A 12,500-nucleotide genomic window follows, 5' to 3' on the forward strand; every position below is an offset into this window, starting at 1 on the left:
CACGTGAGTGTATCTTTGGAGGAAGTATCGTCTTTTACTTGGCAGTTGATCCAGGGAATGTGGATTGGTTGGCTAGTCAACAAGCTCTCCTTGGGGAAAGTTTAAATTTAAAATTACGACAGAGAACAAATCTATCACTACCGCGATCTCATCTGCGATTTTTTGAAACAAGCTAACAAAAAAGAGTACTGTCCTTTTTATACATTGTCAAACGGAGTCACCCCTCCCTTAAAAAATCCTGGATCTGCCCCTGTACTTATTAACTGAAAGTTTGAGAAGGGATTGATCTAGAATCTTATTAATTGCATCCTTTGTCTGTTTGAAATTTTGCGAAAAACGTTTCTGCCGTGAACATTTTCTTGTTGAAATTAATTGACCTTAATGGTTATAAAACATGGTGGTCTCAAATCAATGTAGAGTGCAGGGAAAAGTGATATATGATCCTGCAAGTGTAATATAACAATGCTCCTGAGCTACACATCTGTTGCCTGCGCGTTGCAATGATTAGGAACAATATATGCAAACAGGGAATGATTTAGCACTGGCTATTACCCGGGGGGGGGGGGGGGAATACTTCCTATTAATGGGCGAATGGGGATGTGCCGCTGGATGGGGTCGCATTTTCACGACTGGATTGACTATAATGGGGTTGCATTTTCAACAAGAGTTCCCCACAAAGTTACCACAATGGGGTCGCAATTTGTCGGGATTTTGGGGTAAGAAAATTTTGGCTAGATTCGCGGTAAAAAAAAAAGTTACAAGTAAAAGTTGTTACAGAAAGAACTGCACCGCTGTTGATTTAATATTTACTAGTCGCATTACATTCCGTTTTGGAATTACAATTAAAAGGCTTTATGTAAGGTTTATGAATAAACCATTTACCCAAAAGTGACTAAGATGGGGTCTACAATTGGCCATAAAATGGACTATAAAGGGTAGGGGTTCTGAGAGACCGGGCGAAAATTGACCCGAGTACCCTCCGGGGGGGGGGGGGGGAAAATATTACCTAATGAATGTTCTAATTGAAGTACAACTGAGGAGTGCTCGAAGTCGTCTACTAGAACACCATGCTGATTAAGTTATCCAACGTAGATTCGGAAAGTAAGGACTGTACCAAGACGAAACTAAATTTATTTAACGCGCAAAGCCCAATGTATGTGCCATGGAACTTAAATCATTCCTCGTTTTATTTAGCAGTAAGTCGTCAACATCAAGTTTTGCACGAGTGATCCTCGAAATAATTTGAATCTGAACTAGATAACAATTGTGTAAAATGACACCATTAACTTAGACAGTCTCCATTTTTATGACTGGACCACTCCAAGATGAAAGTGCAATAAATAATTTCTTTGGGAGTATTCGTCAGGTTATATTAGACAAATGAAAAAGCCTCGCCGGAGATCTTTTCTGTTGTAACGCACGCACGAAACGGACAAAGTACGAAAGAAGTATAGCGAAAATACAAGCCGTAGTCGAATGTTTTCCTTACTTTCGATTGCTCAGTGCGCTTCCTAAGTGCTTTAGAACAGAACAGATCACAAGCGAGGCTTCTTTATTTGTTTTATTATAAAAAAAGTTCTTAATTTCCTCACGCGTTCGGCTAAAACTTTTGGAAAACTCTATTTTCTAAATCCTACGAGTGGCGTCAGCCGCGCATCTGTAGTCTCATAAAGCACGCGTACGCTGTCTTAACTAATTAGAGCGCGCGTTGTATACAATACAATACATATAATTAATTGATCACTCCCCATATAGGCACTTTTTAAGGCCAATGAAACAGTTAGCGAAACGACGGAACGGAACAAAACCACAACTTTTAAGAATCCCAACTGGCCGGAGGTAAACCAGTTGGCTATTTACAAGTGCAGCGAGGAAGTTGATCCAGGGACTACCAGGAACAAATTCAACGAGTGGTCAGAACGGGTCTTGATTGGCCGGGATCACCGGATTGCAAGGCAAGCGCCCTAAACACTGGGCCAAACTGCCTCCCTGTAGAGTCATTATCCTGGGAATCCCGAGATTTCAGCCCGAGCAGTCGCTTTAGGACGCAGTTGGCCTATCGCGGCTTTCTGATACCGACCTTCCTCCTGGTGCGCCATTATATCGACACTTTATTACAAATGGCTACACGAGAAAGACAGTCCTCGGGAGAAAAATGGCGAAAACGTATTGTGGATGTTATGGTACTTACCTTGAATTTGCTATTGGACAGACGAACACTCACATGCCGAAGGAAAGGGCTAAACCAAAGATGCATTAGAAATCAATATGCGGATCGAGATATTTAAATCCTTTAATTTTCTTTGGGACAAATATATCGCTAACAGCTGGGTAAACATTTTGTACCAAAGGGAAATGAAAACCATACTTCAAGTAAACTGAGGAGACAATCGCCTACGAACTCAAGCTAGATAAACGAGTACATGTACTAACTTCTCTAACAGAATTCGAAATTTCGCCCAATTCACTGACACTACGTTCCGAAATCATGTATCCCATTGCTTGTGCTCTTAATATCGGTTTTATTTTTTAAAGTAACGTGTTTCAGGAATTCATGCATCGCCACGCTAAAGAAATTATGTCATCTTCTTGTGGATCGGAGCACAAAATAATCTTTAAAACCTGTTTACCCACTGTTAAATCTTTAAAAAAATTGAACCTTGCTCCCTACTATCTGCAGAAAATGCCTGAGTTTTACCCCCGGGGGGGGGGGGGGAAACTCCCATATAAAAAGGGGAGGGATGCTCGTCGTCTCGCTTAGGGGTGTAAATTTCGGATTTTGGTCTCACTTAGGGTGTTCTGGGCTTAACGCAATCATATGTAGCCGTGAAGGTCTCCTTTAGGGTTGCGCCCAAAGAATTATAAAAGTGTATATTTACACTTTTATATTTCTTCACGTAGGTGAAAGTGTTAAAGCGTTTGGCACAGGAATGAATAGCTGCTGTATAAATTATGTCATTATCTTTATTAATTATTACCTATAGAACGCACCTTCGAGAATCTATATATACCAGTACGTGAAGCGAGTCAGTGGACACAAATTGTGTCGACAAACATGAAAAGAGAAATCGTTCTGAGCAAGTGTTTCGGCCAGAATCGCACGTTTCTGTTAAACATGTTATTTGTTTCACAGCTTGATAAAAGGCGTAGGAGAATTACAACTTAGTTCCCTTTTCATTAAAATTGCTACTAATCCATCCTTCTGGTAGCTACCCTGATAGATAAACAAAAAGCAGCTGCAGATCTTTTTTCATCTAATAATTAAACAATGATTTTGAATTTTTTTTTTAAGTCGATTGAAAATAACGAGGCATATAGTGCCGATTCCATTGTTTCAATCCCACAGTATAAAAGCAGTGTTCCAACCGCTTTAGTAAAAAGCCATTAGCTTGCTTCCCGTAACTTACTGCAAATATCTCTTAACTGATTTTATAAACACCGGTCTTTTCGCCAATCAATCACTCAATATAGACAGGGACTACTAGAAACAATCAGATCACTGGATTCGCGTTAGTGTACTCAGGGGTTTTCAGCGCCTTTGCTACATGACACAGAATTCAGTTTGTTACTTGTTTGGTCTCTGATCATAATAAAAAATAGAGTCTTGATGACCCAAGCGGCAAGTCAGAAGCCATCAAATGCCCGTGACCCCCCTTTGTGACAGTCAACAACATAACACAAACCATATCTGTGACACTGGAACAAAGTAATTTACGTTTTATCTATGAAGCGATTTTGTAGGCTTGTCCCTCCCCCCGCACTCACTACTCATCCGAAAAAATGTCACTTTCCCAAAAACAGAGTGGATGTCAATATTACAAACCGGTAAGTACCCAAGGTGAGAGAGAGTGTGACCACTTACCCCCCTCCCCCATCCTTTGAAAAATCCTTCCCGTGTCCCCTGTGTCGCAAAAACTACTTATTCCTTCTCGAGTTGATGACTAGAAGGTGTCTATTTTAGCAACCCACGCTCTTTTGAGCACGTTTTCTCTTAAAAAGAAAACGGTACCGTTCTCCTACGAGATAAATGGCTCCTAGCCTCGCATAAAAAAATGAATAGGAATCTTCCTTTCCAAGGTTCTCCGCTTTTCGCTAGGCTGCAAACTCGTTCCCAGGGCTTTTCTCCGCCGAGGAGAAAAGCACTGGGGAGAAAAGCCATGGGAACGAGGTTGACTAGGCTGTACAGTCATTTGTCTCCATCTCCCTTTCAAAAGAGTTTTTACTTTAATTTCGTCTTTAGTTTATTCTTTATTTTGCTTTTAGTTTTTAATTACGTCATTTCGTGAACCTAAATAGATTTTGAAAGCTCCCTAGAGAAGCATTTAGTTGCGATAATAGACCTCTTTCATAATGGCGGCCAAATAAAATTTCCTTTTGTTGTAATGCCGCCAATAGACCTTTCTAGCCTCGCTACGACGAGCAAATTTCATTTCAAAGTGAGGGCAGTGGTCTAATTAACAGAAATACAAAAGAGTGTAAAAGTGGTCGCCATTTATGAAAGTGAGTTTCGAGTCTACAGATATTGCTTCGCGACTAGAAGTTTTCTTCGTTTTTATCTACAGTGGCTTAAGGAAACAAAGAAGTAGCACACTTCAGTAACAGAGAAGATTTAGGAAAAGACCATTTCGTAGTAAACCGATTGCAGATCCCTCGTCAAGTCGTTGGGAGAGGTGAGCTTGTTTGTATGATTAAGCTCGCAGACATTATCGTAACGTTTATAGTTGAAAGAGAAGCAGTTGGCGGTATTCAAGCACTTCATGGCACACAATAGTTCGTTATCGGTTTGAATGGATAAAATCAGATGACCTTGTAAAGTCGACTGCTCTTTCACAAGATGGACGATTGCCTCGGATTTTCTTGTCACTGAAAAATCAAAATAAAGTAAAAAATACACTTGCATCAGTCCTGGGTTCCTTCCCGCATTGCCAAACGTTTCGGGTCAGAGACGATCTCAACAACAACAGTGAGCTTTATTTGCACGACTATAACAATGCAGTATTGCAAAAGCGTCGAAAGTAAAAAAAAAAAAACAAAAAGGGTCAAATCAAATTGTCTCTCATTTCAAAGCACGATGAGATGAAGGTGATTAAAATTCACTAGCTGTCATATCGAATTTTCATGTGATAATTTTCGTATATTATAGCGGAGCTCCGCGCGCGCGGAGCACCATTGTTAAGAAAATATGGTAACCCATCGATGCGAGAAAATTTGGTTTTATAGCCATTACGTCATGAACGTCCGTACATTTTCGTACGTCCACCCCTCCATGTATGCCAATGTGACCGGTATCATCGGTATCATCATACATCTTTGTTATTGGACATCCATCTTTTGACTAATTGCACCTGCCAGAACAAGGTATCCGCTCACCAGTATCATATGACCATATCGCGGGCTCAAGCTTAAGCTCACCGTGGTCAGCTGTTTTTTTTAAATTGACCGCTGACCAGGCACTGGTTTTCGATGGGATTGCAGGCTCAACCTACGTGAACTCACCTGAACATAAGCGAGGCTTCATTATTCGCGCGCTTTCTGTGGCTCGACGCGGCTACACGGCCATACTATATATCAACGAAAGTTCTTACACAGTCAAACGCTTTTCGTGTTCAGGTGGAAAACGGTTTGGAAGATGTTTTTTTTATGCATTTTTCGCTGGTTTCAATCCAGTTTGACATATCATGATATCTCTGGTCCACATTGGTGGCTACGAGGTTATTCAAGTCAAGCATCGGCGGGATGTAAACTTAAAGCTGAGTGTTTATTTTTAATTTGTTTAGAGCCGCTTTTTTCTCTGTATTGCAATTTTTGGCATATCTTTTTAGGTTACATGATGCCTGGATGACCTATGTCTAGAACAGAAACCGAAAGGACTGAGCGAAAGAGAACGACAACGACAAAACAGAATACCAGTAATAGCTCATACTTAGCACAAAAATTCTTTCCTTGGGCACTAAACCGTTTTTTATTTTTACGGATGCGTTATTTAAAGTGGATGCGTATTTTTAAAAGTTAGTTTAATCGGTTCTTCCTTTTTTCAGGAATGAAAATCGAATTTTTATTGTCAACTGGAATTAAATAACAATTATCTGTACTTTTTTGGACATAAAGAAAAAGTTGATTTGTTTGTTTGTTTGTTTGTTTTCCTCTAAAATGCGAGCGAACAAGTGCTTTTTTAATCCGTTTGCCCAACTGGTTTTCGTTGTGTCTCGACAGTGACAAGAAAATTTTGCCGTTATGTTTTAAACACGTACATTCGCAATGAGTTCTCGTAAAATTAGGGGGAAATCTCAGTAGCTTGCGTTTTCAGAAGTTTGTTTACAGCACCCAAATGTTATTTAAGTGTTGGCGCAGATCGTGTTTGAAGTTCGTCCTTTCTTGTTTGCATTGCCGTAGTTTGCCGATCCTTCGGTACCAAGCCAACCTGGCGTGTTTCAATGAAAATGTGAGTGATCTTGTTTTCAGAGGTAAAGTGGAATTTAGTACATCAGTAAAACTCTTCTTTGACCTTGAACTGACTAAGTTGTTTTTATGGCTTCAAATTTTAGCATGATTCCTATTCGCTGGCTATTGACAGTTGACTCTGAAATGGCCTTTTTTCCTTTTCAATTCGCTCTCTGAGGTTGTGCTTAAAGGGAAACTGTCACGAGAAGCGCATGCGCTAGCGTCTTGTGAAAACTTGAAAAGTATTAGGTTAACTTTTTTCAAGTTGAATCGACAAATTCAAAATGGTGTCCACTGGGGAGGGTCATGGTGGACAAAGGAGAAACTCCGGTGAATATACGTGACTCACGCGTGAATCCATGATGGCGGCTAGAATTTTCCGTGGGCTCGAGAGCAAACAAACTCGAGCATGCGCAGCTCATGACAGTGCCCCTTTAATGCTTGTTTTCTTTTAAAACTCATTCGGTTCAAAAAAAAAATTATTGCCAAACTGGTGAATTGCAAAGTAAATTTCACTGGAAAAACCCACGTCGCACTCATCGCTTCGAGATTCATACGATATCGGTTTTTAGCGTAAAATTTAACGTGGAAGTCATTAGTTAGGCAATTAATTTTTCTCTAGAAGAAAGCAAAGAAAATGATTTAATTATTAAAGCAGAAACCGGAAACATTTTCACAAACCGTACAGGCAGTAAGAATAAATGACCAGGGAGCTCCGCTCAGTTTTAGGCTTGGCTAAATCTGTATATTCAAATTTTGTTTCAATTTCGGAAATTATGACCTGCATAATCTCTCTTTTTTCAACAAAATTCAAAAGTTAATTTATGCACCGTGACGCAGGATGCAACGAAGACATTGCACATCAATTAGCTAGGTTGACAGTAGATGGCGAGGAATGCCATTGTAAATAAAGATGGTACAATGAAAAGATAACTCTTAAGATAAACATGTCAACTGTTAGCTCCCAAACATCTCAGTTCATTACTATTAAAATATCAGAATCAACATCAGAACCATACTTATATTGTACGCGGTGTAAAGGTACTATTGAATACTTCCCAGGGATTATAAATATTCCCACGACATTGCCTCTTGAGTAAATGACGAATCCTAGAAACTTAAATGCGCTACACAGCTACAATTGATTTATTTGACAACTCCATATAGCTCGGGCCTACCTTCACAGATCACAGCTGTGATTTCATTGGCGATAAGCTCCATTCTTCCCTCGAGGTTTTCATCAGACAATGTCAAAGCCCTCCCGTTTGAAGAGGCAATTGCTCTTAACTGCTCTTTGTCCACATTAGAGGTTATTCCCAAAGTTATAATTACAATCCCTTCGTCTTTTAACTGTTGGGAAGATTCCACGGCCTTTTCGGATTCTAGGAGATAATTGACAGATATTGGTGTCTTGCGCACCGAACGCTGCTAGAATAATTAGCATTAGGATCTTCCACGGCGGTGGGGGGAGTCGTGCAATCATTACAGATAAGAAGTAATGCAAAGTGAGCAGTACCCAGATGGAGAAAACTTCTGTGGCCGGCATGGACATACTATGTCCATTTATTATATAAGCACCAATGAAACACCAAGTGAGCTTTCGCGCGAAAACATGATATCTTCACACGTGAAAATAACATGTTATCGTCACAAGTGAAAAGATCACTGTTGCTATGGTTACATATGGAAATCACGCCTTTTGTGAAATTATTTAGTATTTCATTGGTGTTTATATAATAATCGTGTTGAAAAATATTTCACTCGTTCGCTGCGCTCACTCGTGACATATTTTTCAACACTCCAAAGAGAAATTTCGTATCTCCGCGCGGCCATGTAATTAAAATAATATCCTCTATGTAAGACATGAAACATGTGCAAACTTAATAACATACATTCAAATTTTGTAAAAGGCAAAGCTTATAACTTAGCGGAAGGCGGTCAAACACAATAAGCTCCTCGTTCATCACTTAATAAAACGGCCGATACGTTTATAAAAACGAAACAAATGTAACAAAATTGTTTTTCACTTAACAATATGAAAAAGTTGAAAACTTTTTTTGAAATGGTTACAGCCCTAAAAACTGCAAGAAATACACTTTTACAAGTATGTAACTTGTTTATATTGTTAAGTGAGTAACAATTTTATTATAGTTGTTTCAATTTTATTTAAAGGGGCGGTTTCACGCTATTTTAGTCAAACTTTTAAACACTAAAAGACGTCTTTGTATCAATGAAGACCAAAAACTAATGCTGTATTTTTGTTGCCAATAACCATTGAAAAGCACTGAAGCTATTCTTTGTTGTTTGCATCCATGGATGGAGAGGATGGAAATGGACTGAAACTTGAAAAAAACTGGCCAGTCTTTTCAAGTTTAGAGACGGTGTCTTCAGAAGTCACCAAAAATTAAATCATATAGCTCTTTGTGCCACAAATGTGTTTCATATCCAGCATATCTTCTCAGTGAGTTGTCAGGAATGTTGTACTTGTGAGCTTAAGTGCTAATTTAGATTTTTACCCAGTTTTGACCTAAAAACAGCAAATTTAGCATGACAGTGCCCCTTTAAGTACGAGTCATTTTATTACGTTTTCGAACAGTTTCTTGTCTGTTAGCATTTACTCTTTTTTTATGTCCGTGCATCCGTGTTCGTCATTAATAATTTGTATGCAAATTTTAAAGTTTGTACGCTTCTCATTAAGTTCCGGTGCTATTAATAACTTTGAGTTCATTTGTCCTTCTTTAAGTTTGTCTGCAACTTGTTAAATTTGCAGGCGTTTTGTGTCCATACCGGCCACGATAGAAAATTAAAAGCAGGGAAGAAAAATAAAAATACGAAAGATAAAAGTGATTTTCGCACTCAACTGGACAATTTAAAGACAGGCGGTTTAGACGGGATTCGAACCCCTGGACCTGTGCGCTGTCGGCGCTATACTCTACCAACTGAGCTATGACGATAATGAGGTGGCAGCAGGTCGATTTGTTGGGCGCATGTGTTCAGTCCAGTGAAAGGACGCGATGATCATCAAAAATTAAACTCTGAAGAAATTCAATCAAACTTCCGTATATGACATGAAGTGAGTGCTTTCATTTACACTGAAAATGCCTTCTTACTGCCTATATCCCTGCGGTATTTTTGTCCAAAAGCCCGCAATATTTTCGGTCAGCTCCAAGAATAAAGAGCTGAGGCTGGTTTCGAACCCGGAAGTCTGCCACTCATGAACTTTCGGCTTTTCCGCGCAGTCTTAGAAAAATGGAACCATAGAGGTTGCCAACGGTTACAGAAGTAAGACCTTCGAAGCTGACCGAAAGAATCGCGGCTACTGCGGATAGAATTTTTATAAGACGTGCCATGCCATGCCAACTTACTCTGAAAGTGACCATCCGAGATAAGAACCAGCACATGTGCTTTGTTTCTTCGTCCTCCGGTCTTGAACATATTCCGAGCTTCGCCGAAGGCCTCATTCATATACGTTCCCCCTCCAGGATGTCTCAGCTGTTTAATGACTGTATGCAGATCACGGATATTTTGTGTATTGTTGAAAAAATACACAATTTCGATGGAATTTGCAATCGCCATTAAAGCCACGCGTGTTGCTTGAAAAGTAAAGCAAGTTTCTTTAGTATTTGAAGTAAATCACGTCACTGAGTTCTTTTTAGGACTTATTAGAGACCTTTAGCTACAGCTTGGTGTAGGTTGGTGTTGGCTAATAGCCTCGTCTGTAGTAGTAGTAGCTACAGCTTTTTCCGGAATTACCGCAAACCGCAAACCTCAAGATATCACGTGACTTTGGCCTTGTCTTCGCGTTTGGTGTTTGGTCTTCATGTTTTTACGGCAAGCATCCCTTGTAGTGGTAAGTGAAATACGGCAGAGTTTTAAGGCAAATTAAACTTAACGACCCCACGTTTAAGGCTAACCGATTGGTTCTTGCGTATCTAAGCTTTTTTATATTAAGGGTTCTGCTGTGACATACAGTGAAACCTCTATTAAGCGGCAACCATCGGGGCTAGTGGCCGCTTAGTAAAGGTTGGCCGCTTAATACGGGTTCAACGATGAAATGATATATGAAATGGATCATATATGAACTGCGGATATGAAATCAAGTGAAACTATGATCTTCGCAGTTATGAACATTAGAACCCACAACCAGCTCCCAACGTCAGTGGCTTCATAGCTCAGTTGGTTAGAGCGTCACACAGGTATCGCGAGGTCACGGGTTCAAACCCCGTTGAAGTCCTGAATTTTTCAGGCTTCTTTACGCAATGGCAAAGTTTGCGTTCATAACTGCGAAGATCATAGTTTCACTCACTTAATACAGGTTCGTCAGAAATTAGCATAATCTTAAAAGGAAACGTCACTTTATTCTAAAACAAACACTTTAGAGGCTTGTGACAACTTTCGCACAAGAGACAGCTCTAATGCCGAACAAAAATACAGTACTGTTAGAAAAAAAACATATTCTCCTCAAAATGTTGAGATGAGGTTCTCCCAACTTAACATGAACAATGATCTAAACTATAGCGTAAACTGAGTTGAGTTTGTAACGGCAAAAGGCGGCAATGTGTGTAACTTAGACGTTGCATTACGGGTCCATAATCATTTAAAAAAATTCTTGCAGGGAAGGTTGTCGCTAAAGAGCAAAAACTGTTACCTGTTACCTATCCTCCTCGTGCCTCGTGGTACATAGTGCCTTTACAGAGGTTTTCCACTGTTCTCTGTCCGCTGCAATCATCCTCGTTTCCTCCCCTGATCTCCACTCTGCCTCTTTACGTTCATTTTAAACTGTTCGTCGCCGTGTTGTCTTCGGCCTTCCCCGCCTTCTTTTCCCTTCCGGGGCCCAGCTCATTGCAACGTTAGAATCATTATTACGGTCTTGCCTCAAAATGTGACCAATCATATTCCATCTACGATACTTCACTTCCTAACTCAGCGGTTTCATACTCACTCTTTTCAACAGCTCTTTAGTACTGACATGATCCTGCCATTTAATGCGTACGATCTTTCGTAGGCACTTATTGTGGAATACATCTATAGCTTTGTAATCTCCTTTGTTCATTTTCCACGTCTCGCATTCATATAACAATAGCGGCACTACCAGTGTCTAGTCTCAAATTTGTCTTCCTTGAGATGCTATTGGAACGTCACATGTTCTTCAATCTGATGAATGCACCTCTTGCTTTGGATCGTCTGTTCTTCAGGTCTTTCATACCACCTACTTCCTTACACACTTTTGCTTCTAAGTATGTGAACTCATCAACATCCTCAATATCTATTTCATTGACTACAATCTCGTCTTGGTTTCTTGCGCTAATCCTCATCGTTTTCGTCCTTTCTGTATTGACCTTGAGCCCCACTCGTCTGACGTCGTCCTCCAGCTTTGTTGTTTTATCCTGAATTTTCTGTTTGGTGGAGGAAATTAGAGCTATGTCATCCAAATCATCAAGTTTGGATGTAAACCTCCATCTTATACCACTCTCACCATTTCTAACTGTTCTTCTCGTTACCCAATCCATTATGATCAAAAACAAAAATCCAGACATATTTCATCCCTGCTTGACGCCAGTTTTATGTCAAACCATTCACCTATCTCTCCCCCATCCACAACTGCACACTTGAAGCCATTATAAAACACTTTGACCATTTCACTATTTTCTCCGGAATTCCATACCTCCTCATAATCTCCCATAAGCTTTCTTTGTGGATGGAGTCAAAAGCTTTTTGAAAATCTATTAAGTTCAAATGCAGGGTAGCTTGCCACTCATTTGCCTGTTCAATGATATTTCGTAGAATTAAAACCTGGTATGTTGTTCCCCCTGCCTTTCCTATAACCAGAGTGTCCTTTCCTTAATCGTCTGTCAACACCCTTCCTTATTCGATCTATAATCCTGCCCAGTATTTTCCCCACTACAGACAGCAACGTTATCCCTCTTGAGTTCTTGCATTCCTTCAGATTACCTTTTTTTGGCAGTTTAACAATGAGTCCCTGCTTCCAAGCCTCAGGAATCCCTTCATGGTTCCATATTTTTTTATCAATTGATGTATTTTCTGGGCTGAAAGTTCTT

At 39.9% G+C, this 12,500-nt stretch overlaps 2 protein-coding genes across 5 annotated transcripts in view; both read right to left on the minus strand.

The window, feature by feature from the left end:
- The window catches only part of LOC138038841 (uncharacterized), a 15,667-nt gene extending 13,411 nt beyond the window's left edge, over positions 1 to 2,256 (minus strand). Inside the window, exons 1-2 of one of the 2 annotated variants that reach the window (XM_068884911.1) lie at positions 2,192 to 2,243; positions 1 to 89 (exon numbers count right to left, since the gene is read on the minus strand). The exon at positions 1 to 89 is cut by the window's left edge and continues 317 nt beyond it. The gene's annotated coding sequence lies outside the window, so the exon portion shown is untranslated. Of the gene's footprint in view, positions 90 to 2,191 lie in introns of both variants that reach the window. The other variant, XM_068884910.1, reaches the window with a different exon arrangement.
- Positions 2,257 to 2,402: 146 nt separating this feature from the next.
- The window catches only part of LOC138038837 (collagen alpha-6(VI) chain-like), a 41,055-nt gene continuing 30,957 nt past the window's right edge, over positions 2,403 to 12,500 (minus strand). For all 3 annotated transcript variants that reach the window (XM_068884904.1, XM_068884905.1, XM_068884906.1), the window contains 3 exons: positions 9,807 to 10,034; positions 7,620 to 7,823; positions 2,403 to 4,863 (listed from right to left, as the gene is read on the minus strand). In XM_068884904.1, coding sequence (XP_068741005.1) covers positions 4,610 to 4,863; positions 7,620 to 7,823; positions 9,807 to 10,034 — 686 coding nt within the window. In that variant the 3' untranslated portion in view covers positions 2,403 to 4,609. The remainder of the gene's footprint in view (positions 4,864 to 7,619; positions 7,824 to 9,806; positions 10,035 to 12,500) is intronic.

The sequence above is a fragment of the Montipora capricornis genome, chromosome 2 (genome assembly GCF_036669925.1).
Source record: "Montipora capricornis isolate CH-2021 chromosome 2, ASM3666992v2, whole genome shotgun sequence".
NCBI classification, from domain to species: Eukaryota; Metazoa; Cnidaria; class Anthozoa; order Scleractinia; family Acroporidae; genus Montipora; species Montipora capricornis.